Source organism: Mycena indigotica (genome assembly GCF_014461135.1).
Source record: "Mycena indigotica strain 171206Taipei chromosome Unknown Mind.scaff0006, whole genome shotgun sequence".
NCBI classification, from domain to species: Eukaryota; Fungi; Basidiomycota; class Agaricomycetes; order Agaricales; family Mycenaceae; genus Mycena; species Mycena indigotica.
In genome coordinates, this window is record NW_023503005.1 from 39,775 (window position 1) to 64,624 (window position 24,850).

The 24,850-nt window shown below is 53.7% G+C and overlaps 4 protein-coding genes across 4 annotated transcripts; 3 read left to right on the forward strand and 1 right to left on the reverse strand.

Annotated features, from left to right (window-relative positions):
• Nucleotides 1-1,415: 1,415 nt before the first annotated feature.
• Nucleotides 1,416-2,263, forward strand: MIND_00655800 (uncharacterized protein; the record flags this gene model as incomplete). The annotated part of the gene is made up of 4 exons (XM_037363285.1): nucleotides 1,416-1,794; nucleotides 1,850-1,977; nucleotides 2,023-2,139; nucleotides 2,195-2,263. The coding sequence occupies 4 exons, from the start codon at nucleotides 1,416-1,418 to the stop codon at nucleotides 2,261-2,263; spliced, it is 693 nt and encodes a 230-aa protein (XP_037218929.1).
• A 102-nt stretch (nucleotides 2,264-2,365) lies between these two features.
• MIND_00655900 (uncharacterized protein) lies at nucleotides 2,366-3,960 on the forward strand (the record flags this gene model as incomplete). Its single annotated transcript, XM_037363286.1, has 3 exons — nucleotides 2,366-2,580; nucleotides 2,629-3,622; nucleotides 3,670-3,960. 3 exons carry the CDS (start codon nucleotides 2,366-2,368, stop codon nucleotides 3,958-3,960), a joined length of 1,500 nt encoding a protein of 499 aa, XP_037218930.1.
• A 3,567-nt stretch (nucleotides 3,961-7,527) lies between these two features.
• On the reverse strand, nucleotides 7,528-9,706 carry MIND_00656000 (uncharacterized protein; the record flags this gene model as incomplete). Its single annotated transcript, XM_037363287.1, has 14 exons — nucleotides 7,528-7,656; nucleotides 7,711-8,021; nucleotides 8,070-8,257; nucleotides 8,306-8,355; nucleotides 8,416-8,445; nucleotides 8,495-8,522; nucleotides 8,577-8,730; nucleotides 8,787-8,965; nucleotides 9,013-9,025; nucleotides 9,083-9,143; nucleotides 9,197-9,219; nucleotides 9,281-9,418; nucleotides 9,476-9,581; nucleotides 9,629-9,706. The coding sequence occupies 14 exons, from the start codon at nucleotides 9,704-9,706 to the stop codon at nucleotides 7,528-7,530; spliced, it is 1,488 nt and encodes a 495-aa protein (XP_037218931.1).
• A 4,867-nt stretch (nucleotides 9,707-14,573) lies between these two features.
• On the forward strand, nucleotides 14,574-17,298 carry MIND_00656100 (uncharacterized protein; the record flags this gene model as incomplete). The annotated part of the gene is made up of 4 exons (XM_037363288.1): nucleotides 14,574-14,899; nucleotides 14,952-15,695; nucleotides 15,743-15,856; nucleotides 15,912-17,298. 4 exons carry the CDS (start codon nucleotides 14,574-14,576, stop codon nucleotides 17,296-17,298), a joined length of 2,571 nt encoding a protein of 856 aa, XP_037218932.1.
• Between the last annotated feature and the right edge of the window lie 7,552 nt (nucleotides 17,299-24,850).

The following is a 24,850-nucleotide window of genomic DNA, read 5'->3' on the forward strand; positions in this document are numbered from 1 at the left end:
TACAGGAGCCGCTCGATAGGTACAGCATCGTGTGATTCCGTCGGGGCCGTCCTGAAGGCAGGAGTTAGATTTCCTTTGCGCCGTGTAATTTATGGCAGGACAGTATAAGAGTTGCTCATCGCAGATCAGAAATTGAGATTGGTTCTTGGTTTGGTGGTCAGGAGTATCCGAGTCAGGAGTAACAGCGTGACACTCGTTTTTCTTTCCTCTCCTTTCCTTCCCAATTCCATCCTGGACCCACGGTGAATGCCTCCCACCAAGCCCCAGGCCGCGCGAAATCCTCACATACCATGCATTGGTCAGGCCTGTCTTCCCGCAAGCTTCGACAGGAACTCGTATATTGCCCGTCAGAGTAGGATTGACCAGCAGCAAACGCGTGTGGTCAACGGACAATAGTCCCATCTACGCCACCAGTTTCCCCTCCGCTACAACTGAAAGTCGCGTCTCAGGCCTTGCCTGCAGCTACAGGACGCATAGCAACTGCGACAAACTTTCCCCGGGAACGAGGCAAGATCGTCGTGGACAACCTCTCCGCACATCTGTATCGACTTTCAAACGACCAGAGGAGAAGCGGGTTCGATGGGCAATGAGGTGCGTCAATGCCAATTTGCACAATTACTCGAGGGCTGATTTCCAAACGTCTGTCTAGACTACCAGTCGAGTCGTTCCTGTGCCAGCTGGTGAACCGCACAAGAGCCTTCGCCTTCTACATTGGAGTCGAGCGACGGACGCGTTGGTTTAATTCAATAGTGGCTACCTCCGAAATCCCACCTTTTCCTGCTTCGTTTTCTTCCCAATGCCGTGGCCATGCACCCCCTTGTGTTTCGCATTCGACGCCAATAGGCTGGAAAAGCCGGATATCAGGCCGCTCTTATCCAAAACGGTGGTAGAGCGGGTCAACCAATCGAGGCCGAACTTAGACTCGCTATTGAGGAGCGGTACTCAAGGGTCGATATCGCATTCCAAAACGCTGGCCCAAGAATGGTGGCTTGGGATGGACAACAGGTGAGAAAATACCCCCGCTGATCGAAAGGCTGCTGAATAAGTTATTCAGAGCTACATACTTTCGACAAGCTGGCATTTTGGATTTCCTCCCAAACGACTACTTTCGCCGCTCAATGAACCTCTTCAGAAAAACGCCACATAGTCGACATCTGTCGCGACGTTTTCGGTTCTGCGCTGTACACAACACAGGCGCTTCTCCATGTCGAAAACCACCACCCGTCTTTTGCCAATGCGTCGTATCATATGGACTTGGAGCGTTCAATTACGAGCCATGCTGGTGCAGAAAACCCGAAATCTCCATCCCTTCTCCCTACATTTCTCCTCATCCTCCTTTGCACATCCAAAATCGCACCCTTTTGATCGGGGCGTGGTTTCGCCGCAGTTTCTTGCGCTGAGTCCCACCACTCTCGATGGCTGCATGCATAGTATCTCGCGACCGCGAATGGCATTTACGGCTTTTGGTCGTCTTTGTTGTCAAATCCTGGGGAATTGCACGGATGCTCCTTCACGAATCGAATGACTTGCCCGGCCTTGCATTTTGTTACCCAGGACTATCGAAGCCTCGAATGGCTTTCATCCTTCATCAAATCCAAAACGACTGCGCCAATTCTTCTTCGCAAATCGAATGGCTTGTGCAGTCTTGCATCGCTCCTTCATTACCGACTGTTGCGGGCCATACCGGAGACCATCTGGGACCCATGGATTTGTTCCGCGCTCCAACATCCATAGTGCTATTGGAGATCAAGAGTTGTTTGGAGATGTGCTCTAGCTTGCTCTGCTTGTTCGATAGTATGTGGTTTGTCTTACCTATAACAACAAAAAAGTGGCTGATCCATATTACAAGTCCGAGAGCCGAAGCGCCATTGCCCAGCGCGCATGCGTGAGCTAACAATGGTCGCTTTCAATGTTGCGTTGGCTCTCCACTCGGAATCAAGTTCGGGCGTCGACAGCTGCTGCCGCTGCTTTCGTTTAGTCAGTATCGATTTTGTTGACTACACAGCCATTGATTTGTGCGAGGACTATCTACCAACATTGGATTTGTCGTTACCTGAGCTCTCATGGCGCAAGTCAAGCAACCTTGCGCTGTCCACGTTCTCCGTAGACCCAAAGCTGGTTGGACAGAGCGATCAGACGGTTACTTCATCGAGATGTTTTCGGACGAACAGGAGTGTAATTACCTGGTTATTAGAGGAATGTGATGGGCGGCGTTGGGAGTTCAATGGGGGTCAAGGCCGACCTGTATACAGAGAGGGTTTGACGAATCTAGATGGTTATTTATCCTATCTTTCCGTGACCATGACAGTGGCAGTGTGCCGTGACATTACGCGTTTTTTGACCTGCTTGTTCTGCACCATCACCCATGTCGGCTATAGAGCTACTCGCCACTGAGCTGATTTCTCGCATCCTCGACCACCTCTTCGCTGCATCACAGCGGTCGCGAACCTGCGCGTTATCCTTGTCAAGCACGTCGAAAACGCTGCGCGCGAAGACCGTCCGATGGACCTTCTGGGATGTTTCGAACTTGGGGAGAAAAGGAACAAGTATGTGGCCCGAATCACTTTGGCCTCATTTTCGGTGCGTTCTCTTTCACTCCGCCCATGCCTAACAATGATATGTTGACAGAAAAGTCTCCTTGTGGGACCATCTCGACGCGTTGCACAGGGCTGCCTCTCTGGAGATACTACCTTCGTCCGCTTCGCAAGCCTCCTTATCCCAAATGCCCTCACTTTCCCAACTTGTGGTATACTTCCGTACCACGCTTTCCTACTCATTCCTCGAAAGAATCGCCGCCCTCGATTCCCTCGTCCATCTCGAACTCCATTACATCCGGCTCGATGGCCCAATACCCGCCAGTCTCTCATTCCGCTCCCTAACGAGCTTGGTTCTTCGCATAAGCGGACCACTGCGGACTCGTCGCCAGCTGGACATCAACAGAACGGAAGAAACACGCAACCTTATGGCCTTTCTGGGCTCCCTCTCGACAAAGCTCATCAGACTCGAAATATCAGGCGACCTTCTCGTCTCGCAATTCGGCGACATCCGGTGGAAATGCCTCAAACACTTCACGATCACCGACCACCCTCCGCTTCCCTCCATCCCGCTTACTCGCCTGATTGGCAACATGCGGCGGGTAGTTGAGCTGCAACTGCATTACACGGCCGATGTCCCCCACCACCGTTTGCCGCCGTTCCGCCTGGACGTCGGCGCCGACTCGGACGTCTTTTCTTGCCTTCCGGAGCTGGAATCCTGCTCATTCTCGAATCTCGACCACGAAGATGCAGTGTTCCGCCAACTCCCGCCCAATCTGACGGCGCTCAAGCTTCAAGCGCTGCATGATGTGCCCGCAGGACCATACCGAAGTGCCCGTCCGCAATGGTACCTCGGGCCGCTTGGCGATTACCCGCTGTCGACCAAGCACGCACACGCCGTCCTTCAGGCCTTGCCGCCCTTTGGCAGCCTCACCACGCTGTCGATTGCCGGTGCACTGCATATACCCGGCCGCTGCTTCGGGCCACCCGTTCTCGAGTCGATACTTGAACGGGCGCCGAATCTGGTTTCTTTGGAGCTGGTGCATCGACCGGAGTATGAACAGTTCAATCTCATAGACTTTTCGGGAGTGCGTGATTATATATGATGGAACATTGACTGACTCTGTGTGTGTAGTACTCCGAGCTGCTCTTTGACTGGTTCCGGCAGCTGCGCCGCCTCGCCCACCTCAGGATCTGCATCGTGATGGAGGCGATGGAGTTCTACCCCGGCCCGCCGGTCTACGCCGCGTATTGCCTCTTCGAGCATGTCCCGACGCTGCGGACGGTGACGTATCGGTTTGAGGGGTACTGGAACACGCGGCATCCGTACGGGCTGGGCAGGCCGGTCGTTGACGCGTGGGACCGCAGCTTGCTCGCGCTGCCTCGGCCGGCCAGGGTTATCCGGCCGGGACAGTTGATCATGTAATCATATTCTGTCGAGATACTAGTAGTAACTTGATTTGCGGGCCTTGTAACAAGCTTACTTAGTAACATTCAAAGCCACTCCCCGGCTTGTCTAGTACTAGTTCACAGAAGACTTGGAGTACAGAGCACTCTGCTGTTTGTTTAATGCAGTCGCATGGGCTCCGGTCGAAAGTCCTGCGGCTTTGAGCGCCAGACAAGCTCGTGGCCCTCCGGCGGGAAGCGCAGGGCGGGCTGCATCCCGTACATGTCTGTAGTACAGAAGCCGCAGTCAGCTCGCTGTCCGGCTGCCCAAACGGAAACGGGCACTTGCACGTCCAAAGTAATTCGGCGGGTCGTTCAGACAGTGATTGCCCAAGGTGCCAAGGCCCTTTGATGGCAGAGGCCTCTGGGGCCCTTGGCCAGGGCCCTTGGGCTCCGAGCTGCCAGACTCAAGGGCCTTGCAAGGCCCTTGTGATTGGATCATGATCGCATCAGTCAGTATAATCTGTATCACGTCAACGTGTTGATCCCATACAGCAAGATGAGATTGATGAGCAGGCGGAGGTACAGCACCAAAACGATCTGGCTGATGCCAAAGCTGATGCAATCCCCGATGATGGCGCTTTGTACCCTTTTGGATGACAATGATTATGTAGAGAAGTAAAAAATTGATGATCACGATCAAATTGATGATCGCGATCAAAAGGGCCCCCAAGGGCCTCCTAGAAAGAGGCCTCTGGCCCTTCCAAGGCCCCTGGGTTCCCGCTGCCAGCCAAAGAGGCCTCTTGGGCGATCACTGCGTTCAGAGCCTTGCCGCCCCGCCTGAGCAGGTCCTTTGACTGGATGCCGCAGATGTCATACCCTGCACCGTAGGCTGTGCGGGGGGACGCGGAAACGGGTGAACTGGAAGGTTGTCATGGTGCCGCCCATGTCGAAGAGCACGGTCGGCCAGGTCATTTCTGGCGCATCTCGGGGCCGCTCTGGGATCAGGCGCATCCCGGACGCCTCGTCGTAGACCACCGGGCCCGGAATGAGTTTGTGGATCGCAGCCGCGATGTGGTCGTTGACGTAAGTAAACTCCGTCCCTAGATTTTCCATTGTTAGTGCCCGTTAGGTATGCTCTGAGAAGGACGCAGCGTTCCTGGGTCGATTATTGCTGTCCCATCAGATTCGCCGGTGGTGGACAACTTCGCTCCGTCCACGAGCCAGAAGCGAGAGGTGATTTGCCACATGTCGTTGCCGACCGGTTTGACTGGACCGCTGAACGCCCCGAAGGAGACGTCGGACTCGGAGCCAGAAACATTCGGGAATTCGCCAAATACGAGGTCTCTGATGAAAAAATCAGACGAGGCAGACGCAGCAGGCGGACTCGCCCTGGGGGGTGAGACACAATGTCATCTGCGGCACGCGCTGCAAAGGCTTAGTCGCAGCCCCTTCCCGATGCGCCGTGGCAGCACACCAATCGAGCGCACATCTGCACCAGGACGCCCTGCCGCTTTTCGTCGGCTGTTGGGATTCGAAGAGTGCATCAGGCTGCCCCGCCCTCCGCTGCGCCATGCACCATTCTATCGCATGATCATAAGCAAAGCCGGTTCAGAGCGAACGACCTACTTCCGGATCCGACCGAGACCGACGACGCCATCAAACGGCTCCTGCTCCAAACTGCTCCCAGAAAGATGATCTGCAACCCCGAGTTCGGGCGGGATGTACAGGTGCCCATCTGCTTCCGCCAGCGCAGCGTCGTCCCGGGACCCACTTATGATGCGTGAACGGAAGGAATCCGCATACAATTTCCCTGGAGAGAGCGGGTCAGTCTCGGGGAGGCGAAACAAGGGAGAGAGACACACAACCATGCTCCTCTTCCGCGTAGTACGCGCTGAACCTGTCGCGGTCCTGCGAATCATTCGGATCGGCGTTGTCGAAGGGGGGTCGAATTCCCCGCAGTTATAGCGACCGACAGTGCGACTTGAATCCTGGCGAGAAAGGGTTTGTAGTTGCCCCCGACCGCAGGGATTCTTCTTGCCAGTACTTCGTCGTTGGTCCAAGTCCTGGAGATCACTAAAAGTAACGCCGTGACACTACTTTTGCTTCCTCACCCCATGGCATCCAAATTCTATCTCCCGCACCCGCTGCGCACTCGGATGCCGCCCGCCACCATAGACCAACAAGCGCGTCAGCGTGTGGCCACCGGAGCCTCCGCATAGGCCCATCCACGACACACGTTTCCCCGCTGCTATAGCGGGAAGACACCTCTTTCCACGAGCGGAGCACGGTCCGTCGTGGCGGCCTCGCCAGACCAGACTACATTCCGACGACGGCCGCGGGGAATGGGATGGACGCCGAGGTGAGTCAACGTGTGTAGCTTAAGCTTCTGGCCGAGGCCTGATTCCGAATTCGCAAGACGGGCAGTCTACCCTCACGCATCATCGTATTGGACTCGCCACGCCGTGCATAGCGAGCCGGCCTCAACTCGGCGGCCGTCCGGCCCCAAAAGCCTACCCTCATGTCCCCTTCTCCCGTCGACGCGGGCGCGCTGCCTGTGTCCGACATTCGATGCCAATGGCAAGACGCGCAATCACGCCCTCACAACCGAATCTCCCGCCAGCGTTTGCGAGGCGGGCAATACCTATACGGCCGAGGCTGAGGAGCCCATACTCGTCTACATCGCCTTCAAATTCGCTGGAGAATGGTGTCTTATACCGGACGACGGGCGCGTACCATCTTAGCTCGTCGAAAAGCTGCTAACGGGCTTATTATTCAGGGCTATGCCCACCGCTACCACGCGCTCGCATTTTGGACGAAGGCAAACCACACCCAGCCCTCCCGAACGACCACTTTTCCCCACTCAACAAGCCTAAACGATGCATATGGACTATCGTCGACATATCTCCCGGCCTCGCAACCAACCCGCTTCTCCTCCATATCGAATCCCACCATCCATCCATCCATCCATCCGATATCCTATGGACTGGCAGTGCTCGATTGCGGGTCAGCAGCCCGCTGCACAACACCCTCGATTCTTTCCCGCCCCGTCTATGTCGTTCGGCGTCATTCTCCCCTTCGCAGCCTGGTTTTGCCCCAGTATCTTATGCTGGCCCGGCGCTATCACCCTTCCAGTTCACGGATTCAAAGGGCTGCTTCCGCCCGCTGCGCGCAATCCTAAAGACTCGACTGGGATGGCATTTCCTACTCGTCTTCATGCAGCAGTGGCTGTGCAATTTTCTCGTCCGACTGGAAACAGTTACAGTCATGGGCAACCTTCCACGACACACACGCTGTGTGTTCTCTGCCATCAATGCCTGTTGGGCTCATTAACCGCGGGTCCTTTTGGTGATGCAACGACATTGTGGGCTGCCAGTGTCCCTATAAGTGGTGGCGCGCGCCGTTTGATAATTTGCCGCAAGCCTCTTGACTTTCCGGGGCTATTCTTCTTATAACTACTATGTACTATTCTACCAGTATGCCTGCGTTGCTAGCGTGTGCCTTTTGTTCTTGTCGGTTACTCGCCTTCCTTGCAGCTTTCATCTTTGTCCTAATTTGATAGCCCGAGTACATGTTACGAGCACTAGCAGAAGCACACACACACTATCTACTCCCAGGCTCCTCTAGGTGCCAGTGCCCCACAGTCGGCTGGCTTCGTGCGCCACGCCAGCCGATCGCACCGCCGGTCGGCAACATCCGGGAACCGCAACTTGACCGCAAGATGCGTCAGCGCGGTCTGTCGATCGATCAACATGGCACTCGTCATTACATAAAATAGAAACATGCGTACGATGCCGAGGACCTCGGGTGCACCCTCGTCTGTGGACAGCTGTGAGAGGGGCTGGATGGCGCATACGACGCGGCCCGGGCCGGCAGGGGGCGCTGCCGCCCCCGCTGGCCGGAGGTACAAGACCGGAAATGGGAAATACCGCGAGTCCCCCTGGGTCGCGGGCCCCAGCTGTATCTCGACCGACGGCAGTGGAACGCCGGAAATTGTGTCTGCGCTGATGGTCCACGCCTCCACGGCGGGGTCGTATTCGAGCCGGTGCTCCTTATATATCTTGTGGAAAAGCAGGTCTTCGAGAAACGTGAACGTGGAATCTCGGAGCAACGTCAAGAGTGTATTAATTGAATGCCGCTGGGACGTACCAGAGTCGAAAACTATGCCATTCTGAGCAAGACGCGTATTTGTCTGGTGCACTTCATCGTCCACCTTCTTGAGGTTGGCTTCGAGCGCCCAGTGGAGGTCGCCGATGAGGGGAATGTCGTCGTGCCATGGTCCGAAGAGCCCCGCCTTCTCGTGAGCTACTTTTGTGCATTTGCCAAGCAGAATCGCGCTGGTGATGTCAATGTCGGCAGCCGCCGGCGTCGCTTTGACGACGTACCCTGTTGGGTTACCAGTCTTCGTAAAATACATGGTTAACTCGGGATGTTCCTATGGCGGATTAATCGAATCATCGATGAACAACAACCACTCGTGTCTGATTGCACTGACCAAGTGTGGGGCAATCTGGCCGAGGAATGACTGCACAATTGGTTGAGCCGCGGAAGATCGGTGAGCGTGATTCACTTGCATATCCTTCATTCGGGTCAAAGCTCATGCTGCCCGCCCAGTTATCTCCTCCTCTGAGGCAGCAGACTATGCAGTCGACTCACCGACGGCCTAACGGCAGGATACCGTCCGCAGGAATCGTCTGCAAACGGCCTTCGCTGACGTCGTGCGCGACGCCGAAAACAACCGGAAGTGTCTCCGCTTTCGACCAATCATCCGCGTGTTTGAAGTAGATGCGGTCCCTGTGGAGACGGTAAACTGAGAGTTGTGTGTTCAAGTTGTGAGCTGCATGGCTGCGGGCAGGTCGCACTCACCCGCTTGACCTTCTTTGCCATCGGCACATCCACTGCAGAATTCGTCAGTCATGGTCGAAATCACAGTCTCTCTGTTCCTCGGGTTTCTGTAGCCCCAGAGGTCGTGAAACGCGCCGAAGCGGCCCCGAAATGGTAAATACTGATCGTCACTGCCCGTAATTTCGGCCGATGCGGCCCAGCTGGTGTCCGATAAGCAGTGTGGACATGTCGCGGCAAGCCAGCTTACAAGGCATTAGATCCTGGAATTGACAAAGTTCAGGTGGGTGCGCGTTCGTTGGAAGGAAGATCACACGCACCCAGGTCAACCAAGAAACGCAGTCTTTGCTCGGGTGAGATACCGTCCTCGCGGCCGAATGTCTGCGGAGAGAGGATGAGTATCCGACATTGAAAGCTAATGTGCCTGATCGCACCATGACCGCGGAAGGACTGGCCGCTGCCCGGTGGGGTGATCAGTGACAGGTATGCGGACGCTTCCAGGTGCTCGAAGGACCGACCAATATCGTCGCCGAGCCCTGTCCGGTGCCCGATACCCATGGGGTTCAATTGGAAAGTATATGGCGGACGGCGATATTGAGGCTCTGGCAGAATTCTTTCATCCACTGGCAATTCCAAACTAGATGAGCCGAGAGCGTCTGTCGTTGCTCGGAGCCTTGGACTGGAAACACTGTTGGTCACAGCGGCCGACTCACGAGCATCCGCCGAGTCCGAGTCCGCCACGAGGGACTCAGAGTCAGACTGTTCCTCGAGCGGCGCCAGTCCATAGTTCGCCGCAACACGAAGCCGAGCGTATTTTATCTCCAGGCTCAATCAAGCTTGGACCCGTCGAATAAGCCACGACGCACCTCTTCGGCGACGGTAGTCATATTGGAGTGTGCGTACAGGATCTTCAGCCAGAACCCGTCGAGCTTGGGCTGTGCCATAGACGTTCAAGTTGAGGGAGGCGGGATGACTAACGTCATGGTCACTAACGTCACGGTCACATCGACTCGGCTGAGCGCAAGCTTAACCTTGGACATGCGCGCTTGCTGCAGCATCTCGGCACTCACAAACTCTCCTCCCCCCACTATCGCTCCATAGTCTTGTTGTGGCAGCAAGTCGGGATGAAACTGAAGCCGGTCGTTTCTCGCAACGACGACGGTTTTATTTGCAGAGTGTGCGTTTGGTCAGCCCGCGTCAAGAGAACAACTCGTCATGTCTTCCTGTGCGTCGTACTCAAACTGTGGATAGCCCCACTCTCAACGAGTCAACGACAGCCCACGCACACAGTATGGATGGCCTAGGAGGCTAGGACCCCGCCTCGCCGCTGCGCCGCCATGGTCATGAAACCGACACGAAGTCGACTCTCTCGTGGGTTTCCCAAGCGCGGGTCTCGTCGGCAGCGCGCATGTCTTGTGGGAGTGAATCGGGCAGGAAATGTCAAGGCCATGCTGGTGGACTGACGGTTGTCGAGACCTTGCTCGTTGCTTTTGGGTCCCAGTGTGTCTGTTCTCATCATCCCTGGTGCTTTCGCTGACTCGATGTCGATAGCCGCCCCCATCCAAGCCGAGCGCATTCTTCCTGCTTCAGTGCTTCCCACCCCTATTGTCAATTTGTGAACATCCACGGCAATAAACACACTTTTACTCGTTGGATACGTTAACGTCACGGTCCTCCACTACCGCGCCCACCACACGATCACATTCCACTTTCTCCGCTCTCCATACATACTTACGTTGGCCGCGTTTACGAGGACACACGATCATACATTTGGCTGTGGGCACTTATATCGGGATGTCCTAGACTTCTAATATGACAGTGTGATTCTCTTTTGCTGTTGGAGGGGAAAATGTGGTGCCACCTGGCCGCCGTTGGGAGGAGCAACTAAACTGTACTAGTAACTTGTGCCTATCATCGATGCCAGAAACCGCCTTTTCAAATAAGTACTTTTCCGGGTGGCGCCCAATCCTTTCACGTCATTTACTGTCGATGAACGTTCACGGGCCGTTTACGCGGCTCAGAGAAGGACGGGCGTCTGGGCACGATCCGCGGAGGGGGTGGCCTGGCGAGCATTTCCCTACCCCACACATAGGTCAACACGGACTGTGGCGGCGAGAGATAGCCCGCAAATTTGTACACCACCGTCTGCAGCGCCGGGACCTCCGCGAACAGGCGGTAGGCCGAGTGGCCGGGGGCCCCCGGGTTAAGCTCGATCACCAGGTAGTCGATGAAGATGCAGAAACGCGCCAGCTGCTGGAGCTGACGCAGGGCAGGGAAGATGTGTGTCTGAAATTCGAGTGAGTGGGTTACTTACTGTATGAGTGAATTGGGAGAGCTCACATTTACCAGATCGACGGTGATTCGCTGCTCGGCGTCGCTGGTCTCGTATACCGCGCGGAGGTTGGGGGCGGCAGAGGCGATCGTCTGAATAAGCAGAGGTGCGGGTGACGGGGGTCCAATCGTCATGGACATAGTGGTGAGATTGAGGAACGAACATTGAGCGAGCAACAGCACCCATGGCTCATAGGACACGCGGTACTCCCCCATCCCGCCGAGACTGGAGTGGTCTATGTCTGCTACGAAAAAATGTGTGCCTTCCTCGCGGACGTCCCACACCGCGAGAAGATGCAGCTCTTGGAGGCGTCCGGGCAGGCTGTGGAAGACGGCGTCTTCGATGTGGATATTGGACACCGACAAGGAGGAGAGCTGCGCGAGGCAGCTGCAGTCTTCGCCCGGTCTGACGAGATCAAATGGAGGCAGTCGTTTCGTGGCGCGGTTCGGCGTATAAAGAAGCTGGAGCTTGTCGAGGGACGGCATCTGTCCAACGAGCCTCGATAACGGGATGTATGTGTTGGGCGGGTGCTCCGTCATTGTGCAGGAAATGAGTCGTGGCCAATCAATTTCCGTGAAATCTGCAGGGAGAATGTCCCCAGACAGGCTAAGAAACCGTAGGCTGGGAGCGACAGCTCGCAAGAGACTCATGATATTCTGTGATTCACGTTTGTAATCCACATCTTCGGGCCGCGAGACGCCAAAAAACCCAGCGATCGAGAGGGTCAAGGCCTCTAGGAAGAGCGGCCGTGTCTTCACGACCCCATCCAGTCTGATTTGGTGGATTTCAAGGGAGGACAGGAGCGGAAGATGCTCCAACGCAGCAAACAAAAGGTCCGGCACAGCAGAATGTAGTCGTATTGCGATTGTCGTCAAACTCGTCATTTCACGAAGCCCCACGAACAGTGTGTTTGAGACTGAGATATGTTCTCTGCGAGCCACGGAGAAGTCCCGAATGTGTATAGTCCTGCAGGGCTCAGACCACCGCCCACACGGCTAAACAGTGGACTTACTTGAAGAACGGCCACAGAACGCGTGGCGGAAGGCTTGACGATTGTTTCGCTGCACAGTTGTACGTGGAGGCAAACATCCACGGTAGCACAGAGGCTCTCAGTGCTCGCGAGACCGTGGAGAGAGGGATAGCGCATGCCTGGCTGAAGTCTTCCAAAAAATCAGTCGCTTGCTTGGACTGCGCTCTCAGGGCACTCAGTATGCAGTGTAGTACTTCCAAGGGAAGGCTTTCCAGAGTTACTGGCATCGCAAGTGGCGTTATCGTCGCAGGTCGAGGTCAGAATTGAAGATCAATGAGGGAAGAAGAGGAAGGAGGTTGGCACGTGCTCGCAGCTCCACTCAGAAATGGGCTGCTCTGTAAGCCGCAATCAGAATTGGCGCGACTTGAATGACAATCGGGGTAGCGGAGGGATTATGTATGTAGAGGATAAAGTGACTAAAGGGTGGTCCAAAGAAACCGCTTTTTTTCGTATGGCACAGCCACTGCTACCGATAGACTCGAAACAGTCGATAGAACCAGGCGCAAGGCTACTACAGTAGGAGTAAAGCCGTGAGGAGATTGATATATACGGGGGGAGGATGGTCGCCATTGGCATGGGGAGTAGAGAGTATAAACGTGCGTTGTTCCGGCTTGTTGTGTGCACTCAAGCGTCGTTAACGGGCCATCTGCGAAAGCCAGCAAAGGTATTGTTGTCTGTCGTCCTTTGCGGGTGGCTGAAGCATAACCAGTGCCCATCTCGTTCAGTCTCACAACGAGTAAACCGAGCCATGTCCGCGGTTCATGGTTATGACGACGACGCCTACTGCAGCAGGCGACAGGCGAAGCAGGTTGGCCAGCAGTTTCGCTGTCGGCAACGGACGGATACGAATGGGACAAACACGTGTCGTTGTCGGGTGGAGATTATAGCCCGTCTTCGACAGGGCCCGCAACGGGGGGATGGTCCTGACTCCTGGGCACCGAAAACGCAAAGCCGGGCAAGTTGCTCGATTCGTGAAGAAGCAATTCGGCAGCGATGACCAAAAGCCGTAAATGCCAGTCGAGAGTCGCGAGACATCCAGAGTCGTGGGACTCAGCGCAAGAAACTGCGGCGAAACCACGCCCCGATCGAAGGGGTGCGATTTTGGATGTGCAAAGGAGGATGACGAGAAACGTAGCGAGATTTCGGCTTTTCTGCACCAGCACGGCTCGCAATTGAACGCTCCAAGTCCATATGATACGACGCAAAAGATGGATGGTAGATTTCGACATGGAGAAGCGGCTGTGTTGTGTACGGCGCGAAACCGAAAACGTCGCGACAGATGTCGACTATGTGGCGTTTTTCTGAAGAGGTTCGTTGAGCGGCGAAAGTAGTCGTTTGGGAGGAAATCCAAAATGCCGGCTTGTCGAAAGTATGTAGCTCTGAATAAGTCATTCAGCAGCCTTTCGATCAGCGGGGGTGTTTTCTCACCTGTTGTCCATCCCAAGCCACCATTCTCCAGCGTTTTGCGATATCGACCCTTGAGTACCCGCTCCTCAATGGCGAGTCCAAGTTCGGCCCCGGTTGGTTGACCCGCTCTGCCACCGTTTTGGATAAGAGCGGCCTGATATCCGGCTTTTCCAGCCTATTGGCGTCGAATGCGAAACGCAAGGGGGTGTATGGCCACGGCAGAAAAGGTGGGATTTCGGAGGTAGCCACTATTGAATTGAAACCAACGCGTCCGTCGGTCGACTCCGATGTAGAAGGCGAAGGCTCTTGTGCAGTTCACTAGCTGGCACAGGAACGACTCGACTGGTAGTCTAGACAGACGTTTGGAAATCAGCCTTCGAGTAGAAATCGTGCAAATTGGCATTGACGCACCTTATTGCCCATCGAACCTGCTTCTCCTCTGGTTGTTTGAAAGTCGATACAAATGCGCGGAGAGGTTGTCCACGACGGACTTGCTTCGTTCCTGGGAAGGTTTGTCGCGGTTGTTATAGGTCCTGGAGCTGCAGGCAAGGCCTGAGACGGGGCTTGCAGCTGTAGCGGAAGGGAAAGTCAGGGCGTAGATGGGACTCTTGTCCGTTGACCAAACGATGACGCGTTTGCTGCTAGTCAATCCCAATCTGACGAGCAATATATGAGTTCCTGTCGAAGCTTGCAGGAAAACAGGCCTGACCAATACATGGTCTGTGAGGATTTCGCGGTGGCTGAGGCTTGGCGGGAGGCATTCGCGGTGAGTCCAGGAGGGAATTGGGATGGGAAGGAAAGGAAAACGAGTGTCACGGCGTTACTCTTGATACTCCTCACCACCAATCCAAACCAAGAACCAGTCTCAATTTCTTTCTGGATATGCGATAAGCCTGAGGAAATCTTATACTGTCCTGCCCTATACATGGCGCAAAGGGAAATCCAACTCCTGCCTTTTTAGGATGGCCCCGACGGAATCACACGATGCTGTACCTATCGAGCGGCTACTGTAGCGCCAGCTTCTTGCTTCTTCTCTCCGATTATGAGCGCCACAAGCACTGTGCTTATCCTCCGTCCAAACCAGAAGGCAGTTGTCGTCGTTGAAAGCCCCACTCCTCGTCCAAGCTATCTCTTTCCCGGCAGAACGATCAACCAGTTCTACAACTGGGCCGGCTCCGTGGCGGAAACCACGGCCAACAAGGTGGCACATCGCGCGGGGCTCGGACCGCTTGCTGCCACTCAACGAATCCATTCATATTTCGAGCATGGAGGTCCGCAGGAAAAGGAACAGAGAGTCCGTCAGCCTAACAAGGGTAGTGTTAGCATACTCAGAGAAAACTGCACAAAATTGTTCGGGTACACTTCTCCGTGCGTGTGGTCTCATTTCTTCTTGTGAATGCTCGTTCTCACTGTGCCCCAGAACGGAGTCTGTCGAAACGCAGATGAATGCTCTCGATGGTATTGTCGACTGTACCACCCGCTACCCAGGCTTGCGACATGTCTTTCTCGAGAATACCCCGGCGCATATCCTCCGACCTGTCACTCTCGATGCTCTCTGCGCTGTTTGGAAGCCAGAAGACCATCGCTGCACTAACGAAAGGGACAAGAAGCAGCTCGACTTTTTCGTCAACCTGGCGGCTGCTTGCCTTCTTGACAGTACTATGGCGGTGTTTGTAGAGGCGAAACACGCGGAAGACCCGAAAGCTAGTGTCGTTCCAGACAGCGGGAGCAGCTACAGTGGATGGACGGTCGTCGAATTCTTGCTCTTAGCCCTGGAAGAGCTTACCTCTCTCCCCTCCGCCCATACCAGCACGGTCCACTCCTCGTCGGCTGTGCTGGCCTGTGTCTGTGTTCGCTACCTGGGAGGAGTACTCGAGCTACCATCGTTTTGGCGCCAATCTGGACGGCTCTTTGACACTGTTCTGCGAAAGGTCAACAATGGTATCATCCAACGGCTTCGGGATGTCGATATCCAGCAAACAGACTTGGGAGCGGTACCCGCCGACGTATGGCTGGCGGACTTTGACGGGCTCAATATTCTCTGCACCGCTTTCCTGCGGGGTATACACGCCCTTATCGCTCGCCGTGGCGTTCAATCCTCTCAGGAAACCAATGACTGCGGGTGGTATTCGGGCACACTCGACGTGGTCTCGCTGCTCAGATAGTGAGTTTCTCTGATCGCTTTACTTTCGGCTGCTCATCACGGTGTAGTCCGAAGGCTGAGGCAATGCTACCCAATGCACACTCCTTGGCGACTAGTGACGCGTTCATGCAATGGTTTTCCACCTCATATCGCGTTCAAGCATTCAGCACTTTAATTTCTATGTTAGTGTCATGAATAGTCGAGTTATCAGCAATGCTCACTAGACCCGTCTATCAGACCTGACGACAATACCAGTACTAGTAACGCTTCGAACACAGAGCCACTCGCTTTGCCGACCAGCCAAGCACCCCAACCACGGGATATTAATCTGGAACCCCCTTCGACTCCGCCTTCAGCTACCAAAACAAACCAAGGCTCAATCAGGAAAAAGCTTCAAGTTCCTGCGAGTCGACTCCCTCCCTTTTCATTTGGTCGCAAGAAGGCCGTGACTGTACACTCCCCCGAACCATCAGCGTCTCCCATCCGACAAGCGCCTCCGAGTCGCGTGTCTTCCCCTTCAAGTTCCGAGTCCTCAGTCCAACCGATCTTCAAGTTGGACACAAGCGAGCCTGAAAAGTGGTTCTCAGAGACATTCTCTCGCGACCATCCACGCTCTTCCATCCAGCTGGCGTTCGTCCACAGCATCAAAATAATCATCGGCGCTCTTGCAGGTTTCTTCGTTGACAGACCCCAACTCCAGCAGAAGCTTCGGGTTGGTGGTCCTGGCGCCGGACTGCGGCAGGTCCACACCTTGTTCACCTATTTTGATGAGCAGCAAGTCTGGGACACTGAACTTCTTGACGCGTTCCGCCAGATGGCCTGGAAGCACGGGGGCGTCCAGGCCTTCTTTACGAAGGAAATGGCCACCAGACTACAACACACCGAATCGGAAAGCTCTCTGTCGTTGTCTGCGGATGTATCAAGCGCCACCAGTGCAGAATGGTTCACCGCGACTTTCCTGCCCACGGCCACACCTTCCGATGTCCGTCTCGCCGTCACAAAACGAGTTATCGATATCCTCCGAGACCCGGAGCTGGCGAGACCATTGGAGAACCATCCTACTCTCCACGCAGAGATTCGCGCTGCCCACCAGGCAGAGAAAAAGGTCGAAATACTTTTCGCCTTTCTCGACGACCACTCAAGCGAGACCGATCTCATAGAGTGCTTTCAGAGCGCCATATGGAAGTTCGGCGGAAATGGAGTTACGTCGCTCTTCAATGACGAGATGGCAAACAAAGTGCAGTACAGACTTGCTTTGCAGAACACGTCACGGGCTCTTGCAGTAGGTGCTCCTAGTCCTTGGGCGCTGCCGGAAGCCATCAACCTCGACTGGTTCCCCGCAACATTTGTATCCACGACCACACGCTCTCGTATTCTCTCTGCCTTGACGAGAAACATAACTGACATCCTCCAAGACCAGGAGCTCGCAGGCGTATTGAGCGACTATGCCGAAATTCCGGCCACCGCTAGCACATGGGACCAAGTGGAAAAGGTATTCCAGCTGCTCGACGACCAACCGGGCAACACACGCCTCATCGAGGCATTCCAACGTGCAGCGTGGCGTCGGGGCGGTGTCAAATACCTCTTCAACAACGAGGTTAAGGCGCTACTGTCGTCCTTATAGCTGCTTGACATGTACTACTTATTACTTATTCCTAATTCAACTCAATGGCGACCAACCAAGCCATCTGCGCACAGAGGACGAGTGGTTCAGTATTGGAATGCTATGGAATCACGTCATCATGCGTTGCAACGACAATTTTACATAGCCTGGGTACGATTCTGCCTGGTCTCCGCGACTCGATTGTCTGGAAACCAAAAATGCGTCCAAATCAAGTGGTGCTTGTAGCAGATAAGTGGTCGAATGGAAACCATTTGAGTTTCCAGAACACCAACGCAGACACGACGACAAGGAATAACAGATTTGGCGGGGAGAATGTGATAAAATCTTTTGGTCGAATTTCGCCCACACCTCTGCAACAGAGGAACCAGCTCCATAAACGACTACCAAGCAGTGCGCTGGCATTGGTGTTGGTGTAGCGGAATGAGATTCGTATGGCGATTCAGCTTCAACTCCACGGAAAACGATTGATTTTGCGATGGAGTTACATTGGAGTAAAAGGACCGTGACCGTCGACTCCCACTCAAACGGAGCTGCAGTAGAATCGAGAGGCTATGATGGACGATTCGTTGGTTTGGTTGTGTCGTAGCGCGTTTCAAAGGACCTGCCCCCACACAGCGTCGAGAAATACAGTCTCTCTGATTTCAGCATGTGCACAGCCACAACTTGAGTTGAATGGTAGATAAACAACCCGCGCGTCCGTGTTGAGGTAGTGCACGATGTACTTTTGATTCCGAGGATAAAGCAAAAGAAGATGCAGGGGCCATATGCTCGACCCAGACAGAGAACGACTCATTCCGTCCCGCCTTCGACGAAGAAACGAGTTATCGGCCTCGGCTTCCACTAGACAGAGCCAGGATAAAATCGACTGGCGCTCGCGGTGAAGGAGACGTAGACTGTACTCCAGATGAGACGTTTCAGAGGACCAACGAAAACACAGCATCGAGAAACGAAAATTTCGTGATTTTCGAGGTGCACAGCCACATCCTCGGAACAATGAAGCCGTTTTGTGTCGGTGCTGGAATAGCGCGGGATAAAGTTGTTGTAGAGGACTTGTAAAGTACTCCATGCCGTGTTCTCGACCGACGCGAAACTAAGCTACTATGGGAGTAGCGCCGTTTTTTTGTGATGCGAGGGAGGAGAGAACGAGAAACGTAGTAGGGCCAAGGAATCGACATTTTGGTTGTTCTGCCCCGACGTGCTAATTCGCACCAATCACTACGATGTTGCGCAAAAGATGGATGGATGGTTCTCGATATGTGGCAGTGGATTGGCTGTGACGGCACGAAACCGAAACGCGCAATATATGTCGACTTCCTGAAGAGGCTTGTTGAGGGAGGGAAACTAGTGGTTTGAGGATTTGAGTGTCGTCTAAAATCCTAATAACTTGTGACACGCAGGCACGACTCCACACTAAGTAAGTCCTTCAGCAGCTTTTCGACTCGTTGCGGTGTTTACTCGCCTGCTGTCTAACATAGGATACCATTTTCTCTCGCATGTTAGAACGCGATGTAGACGCTTGAATGTCCGCTCCTCGATTCCGAGACGAAGTTTGGCGACAATTGGCATTGGTTGACCGGCTCTCCCGCCACCGTTTTGGATGAGAGCGACTTGAGATTCGATTTTCTCGTCTCTTGCAGCTCATGCGCATTGAATGCTAAACGCAGAGGGTGATGTCGTCGTAGTTTGGGAGAACCCGAATTAGGAGTCATGTCAAGGTACTTTTGGGGAACAAGACGGTCGCGCAATTGGAGCCAGCTCGATATCATGTCGGATATGGTGTAAAAGGCGACGGCCTGAGCTCCTGTGGACCAGCCGGCACAGGAATGACTGGACTGCCCATCTTGCCAATTCGGAATCAGTCCTCGAGTAGAAACTACGCTAGTTGACATCGACTCACCTCCTTGCCCATTAGAGAAGCATGTTCTCCGTCGTTTGAGTGTGATGTGGTCTGGAGAGATGGCCACGACAGCCGCAGACCTGTCTCCGGTCTCAGAAAACTTCAGTCCTCGTTGGAGTCGGTATAGCTTGTGCTGGAGCTGGAGGTGTAAAGCGCGGCTATCAGCTCGTGCAGCGGAGAAGCTTGTGTCGTAGATAAGACTATGGTCCGCTGGCCACACGGCGGGGCGCTTGCCGCTGGTCAGTGTGCTTTTATCTGAGGAGTAATATCAGTCGTCGCTGAAGCGTGGTCAAAGCCGAAACCAAGTCTGACCAAGTCATCGCATGCTACAATTTCGCGCCGGAAGACGCTTGGTAGGAGGCATTTGCGGTGGTTCCAGCATGAAATTGGGATGGAATGAGAGCTGGAATGAGTAAAGCAGAAGTGTCACGGTCACGGCGTTACTTCTGACCCACATCCATGTCAGCGATTGAGCTTCTCGCAACTGAGTTGCTTTGTTGCATTCTTGATTACCTTCGGTCCAATACAATCGATTATTCACGGGCTAGTGGAATATCCTTGTCCAGCACGTCGAAAACACTGCGTGCCAAAACTCTCCGATGGCTCTTTTCCGATGTGTCCAACCTGCTGAAGAATGGGACCGGTGTGTGGCCCAGGACACTTTGGCCGTACTTCATGTGAGTCTTTGCGACTCTCTGTCTGTCCATGACAGTGATACATCAACAGGAAAGTCTCCTTATGGGACCATTTCTACGGGCCAGTTAGCATTATCCCCTTAGAAGTACCACTGTTGTGCGCTTCCGAGTTAGAGGCTGCGTTACCTCAGATGCCCTCTCTTACCCAACTGGTGGTCATCTTCAATGCCGCGCTTTCCTGTGCATTCCTTGAAAGAGTCGCTGCCCTCGACTCCCTCCACCATCTTGAACTGCACTATCTTCGACTCGATAGTCCAATACCGGCGAATCTCCCATTCAACTCCCTATCAAGTCTTGTTCTTTGCGTGGGAGGACCGTTGCGGATTACACGTCGGCCAGACATTGACAAACAAGAAGAAACTCGCAATCTTCTAGCCTTTCTGGGCTCTCTCTCACACAAGCTCATAAGCCTTTCCATCTCAGGCGACCTTCTTGTCCCGCAATTCGGTGACATTCGATGGATGTGCCTCAAGCACTTCACCATTGCCGACCATCCGCCATTTCCTTCTATTCCGCTCGCGCGACTAATTAGCAACATGCGACGCGTAGTCGAGCTAAACCTACATTACACTGCTGACCTCCCTCACCATCGCCTGCCCCCGTTTCGCCTGGATCTAGGCGCTAGTCACGACATCTTTTCGTGCCTTCCGAAACTAGAATCCCTCTCATTCTCAAATCTTGATCCTGAAGATGAAGTGTTCCGCCAACTGCCACCCAATCTTACTACGTTTGGGCTTCGAGCGCTGCATAACTTGCACGAAGGGCCTCACAGGCCTCACCCGCATGTCAATACCGGGCCCAATTGGCGTATGGGGCCCCTTGGCGACTACACTTTGTCAAATGAGGAAGCTTATGCCATCTTTCAATGTCTACCAAGGTCCTGCGACCTCACTACTCTGTGCATTTCTCGTGCCAGAACAGCCGACCATTTTGGACCCACTGTGCTTCAGTCAATCCTAGAGCGAGCGCCAAATCTGCGTTCTTTGGAAGTGATTGATCAGCCGAGCTACGATTTACGACTCTATCTCGTGGACTTCCCTGGGGCAAGCACTGACTCTTGTCGATTCTGCTCTACAGTCTGCTAACTGCTTCGTGTAGGACAACAACCGCATACTCAACTGGTTCAAGCAGCTTCGCTGCCTCGCCCACCTCAATATCTGCATTGTGATGGAGAGCATGTCCGAGTATCCCGGCCCGCCCGCGCACGCCGCCTATCGTCTTTTCACGCAAATTTCGACGCTGCAAACGATGACATACAAGTTTGAGGGGTATTGGTCCACGAAATATCCGGGTTTCGGGCCGACCACAGTGGTCGACTCATGGGACCGCAGTCTGCTTACCTCACCGCAGCCGACGAGAGTGATACGAAGGGCGACACCCTTGCACAACCTCAAACCCTTTATGTAGAGAGAGGGAGCCTGGCTGAAGTCTTCCAAAAAATCAGTCGCCTCAGAGCACTCAATATGCAATATAGTACTTCCAAGGGAAGGCTTTCTAGAGTCACTGACATGGCAAGTGGCGTCATCGTCCGAGTCGCGGGTCAACGGCGGACGATGAATGAGGGAAGAAGAGGAAGGAGGTCGGCACCCGCTCGCAGCTCCACTCAGAAATGGGCTGCGCTGTAAGTACTTTTTCAATCGGGAGCAATAAGGGGAATGAATAGCGGAGGGATTAAGTATGTAGAAGATAAAGTGCCTAATGGGTGGTCCAAAGAAACCGAAATTTCACTTTTTTTTGTCTTTCGTATAGCACAGCCACCACCAATGAAGACATTGATTCGACAGACTCGAAAGAGTCGAATAGGGCGCAAAGCCATCTACGAGAGCCAGCAACACCACTGCCGTCTGTCGTCCTTCGCGGTCGGCCAAAGTCTAACCAGCTCCCATCTCGTTGTCAGTCTCACAACGAGTAAACCGAGCCATGTCCGCTGTTCGTGATTCGACCACGACGCCTTTGGCAGGAGTAGGATGGACAGTGAAATCACTGTTGGCGAAAGACGGATAAGAGTGGGAGGGAATGAGGCCGACACGCGTAGTAGTTGTCGGGCGGAGGATTACGGACTGTCTCCGAGATGGCGCGACAACAGTGGGATGAGATAAGATTGGAGTCGGTGAGGGAATACAAGACTGGGCAAGCCATTCGATTTGGGAATATTACTCGTTTAGATTTGACGAGTAATAAGCGAACGCCATTCGAGGCTTTGAGATTGGAAGCCTAACAGGCCACGGAAACCGCGAGGGAGATGTTCGGCCCAGGTCACCGGGGCGAGAACAAGCGACCATCGAAGTAGCGCGAAACAGAGAATGGCGGAGCGGGGAGGAATCGAGATTGTGGCTCTTCTGCAACAAATCACTGAATGGCAATTGAACACTGCCAGTCCTCCCTAGGACGTCGAGCAATAGATGGATAGCGGATTTGACATGGAAAAGCGGGTTTGTTGTACGTGGGACGAAACAACGGAGATGGACCATGTGATTTCAGGGACGTTTGAGCGGCAGAAGCTTGTCTTCTGAAAGGACTTGAATGTGTTTTTGTTGCCGCCAAAATGCGAGCTTGTGGAAGGTATCGCTCGACTCTACACTGAGCAAGTTCTTTAGTAGCGCTTCAATCAGTTGCGAATTACTCGCCTGTTGTCCGACACCGACACAAGAAACCCATTCTCCAGCGGGCTTGAAGGCGATGTAGACGCTGGAACATCGGCTGCTCGATTTCGAAACAAAGTTCGGCGAGATGGGTGTGGATGTTTCGAATGGGACTTGGAGCGGCTTGAGATTCGGCTGTCTTGTCTTTTCCAACCTATTGGCGTCGAACGCTAACGCAGGGGGGTGCAGGTCGACTCGGTTTGGAGGAAAAGGGCCGATGGGAAAGGTGAGGTGGTGGATGGTGGAGTCGCTGAATCGAGCTTGAATAACTCGTTTGCAGAGTTGAGGTCACCTCGACTGCCCATCTTGACAATGCGAAATGAGTTTTTGAGCTGGGCAAAACACGTAGATTGGCATTGACTCACCTCCTCGCCCATCGAAAAGACTCGCTTCCTGGCGTCTGGGGAGGTTGCCGCGGCAGACCTTGCTCCGCTCCCGGAAAACTTGGGTGTATGTACTGGAGCGGTGGGCAAGCGTGGGTTTCCGGTTCGATTAGAGGGGAGCGTTGTGTCGTTGAATGGGACAATTGTCCGTTGTGAGCTGGTCAGCGCAATCTGACGAGTAGTATCAGTTACGGTCGAGCTTGCAGGCAAAGCAGTCTTACCAACCCATGGTGCTATGATGACGCGCGGGCTGAGTTGGTGGATTTGTAGTGAGGAAAGGAAAAGAGCGGTGTCACCGTGACTGCGGGTAACAAATTTTGGATCAACCACGACTGCAACAGCCAAACCAAGAACCAAGCTCAATTCTTTTCTGTCTATACGACGAGGAATCCTTTTACTGTCTGTGCTTTGAGTACGCTGACAGGAATCACACAGTGCAAACTGGATTACTGGAAAAAGTTCCGACGAACAGATCATCACCCATTTATTAGATGCTGAGGAAAACTTGAAGGCCCTACCACTGGTCTGGCGCATTCTCAGTAGACTGGTATTGCCTGATGCGGACAGAAAAACTCCGGGGCCGTTTTTGATTGAAAAAAAAGCCTTGAGCTTGCTCGCCTCAGTAGCTCCATTTCTCAAATGAACAGTTTCGGGGCTCAATTGAATCCGTTTGTCCGCTTTGCTTTCAACACCAGTACTTAACCAAGTATACTACTCTCGCAGGTGCTGTGGAGCCACGAAAGTCCTGGCCGGTCGGCATGTCTACTTTGGGTTGACTTTTTGGCTATGCTAAGGCTGTGCGATGGACATACACTTCTTGTCAGCTTCTCTCACCACTGATACTATGAATCGGGCCTACTTCCCTCGAGAGCTGGAGCGACTCATTCTGGAGACTGCTGCCGAATCCAGCCCCAATTTTGTTCCCACCTTGCTCCTCGTGGCTCATCGCACATCTATCTGGTAGTACCTCAGCGTTTCCATTTTAACGCAAGTGGTCGAGCCGTAGCTGTAATATTTTGAAAAAATCCCCTGGATATAACCAGGGTGACCGGATTCCACAGGCCCCGGATGTAACCAGGACCTGGCTGGGACCACCCAGCACGCACTCAGCACTACACACACGGCTCTTCCCCGGCACCGGGCTTGCACCGCCGCACCGGGCCATCAGCGTCATGCGGCACATCAATCACACACACGTTGATCGCTGGCAGCTGTTTGATGGTTGCCCACCAGTGCTCCCACATGTCGCCGATGACACTTCCCAAGCATGCCATGCTATGTGGCGGCATCGTTGCCCGCCCACTGATGATGGCGCATCAAATGTGACATAAGCACGTGGCGATTCGCTTGCTTTACTGCAGATTTCTTGTTACTATGAGTTGTTTCAATGAATATATAGCAGTATATGTCCCTGTTTTAACTAAACAGCACAATTAACCCATCTGCTGTAGGGAGTGTCAGGGGTTGGTGCATCTCTGACTGGTAAGTGAAAGAAATCCAGAGAAAGGCCATACAGAGATTCTAGTAGCATATATACCATGAGAGCCTAGCCAAATGTAGTATAATTGTGTCTCAAATATTGGAAAATAGTGTTAATCTATTGCCAGTCACGGTCACGTGACCAGCGCCCACCCTTGCGATTGGACGTGTATATGACCTTCTGTTTATAATTTCCAGTTGCCAATAGTGTCATAGACATGTCCAAATTGCTCTCCTGCCCTCATTATCACCATGAAGTGCCTCAATAAGTGTACTGTACTGAATGGCAGCAACTTTGTTCTTCTCCCTCTATGGACTGGTATATTACTGCCTAGCTAATAGAATTGATATGAGGCATAGTTTAACCCCCTGACTAGCTGTCTCACACAGTGGTAAGTCTGAATATTATGATTTGTGCCAGAAAAACATCTGCAAAAGTACAGCTGATGGCAAATC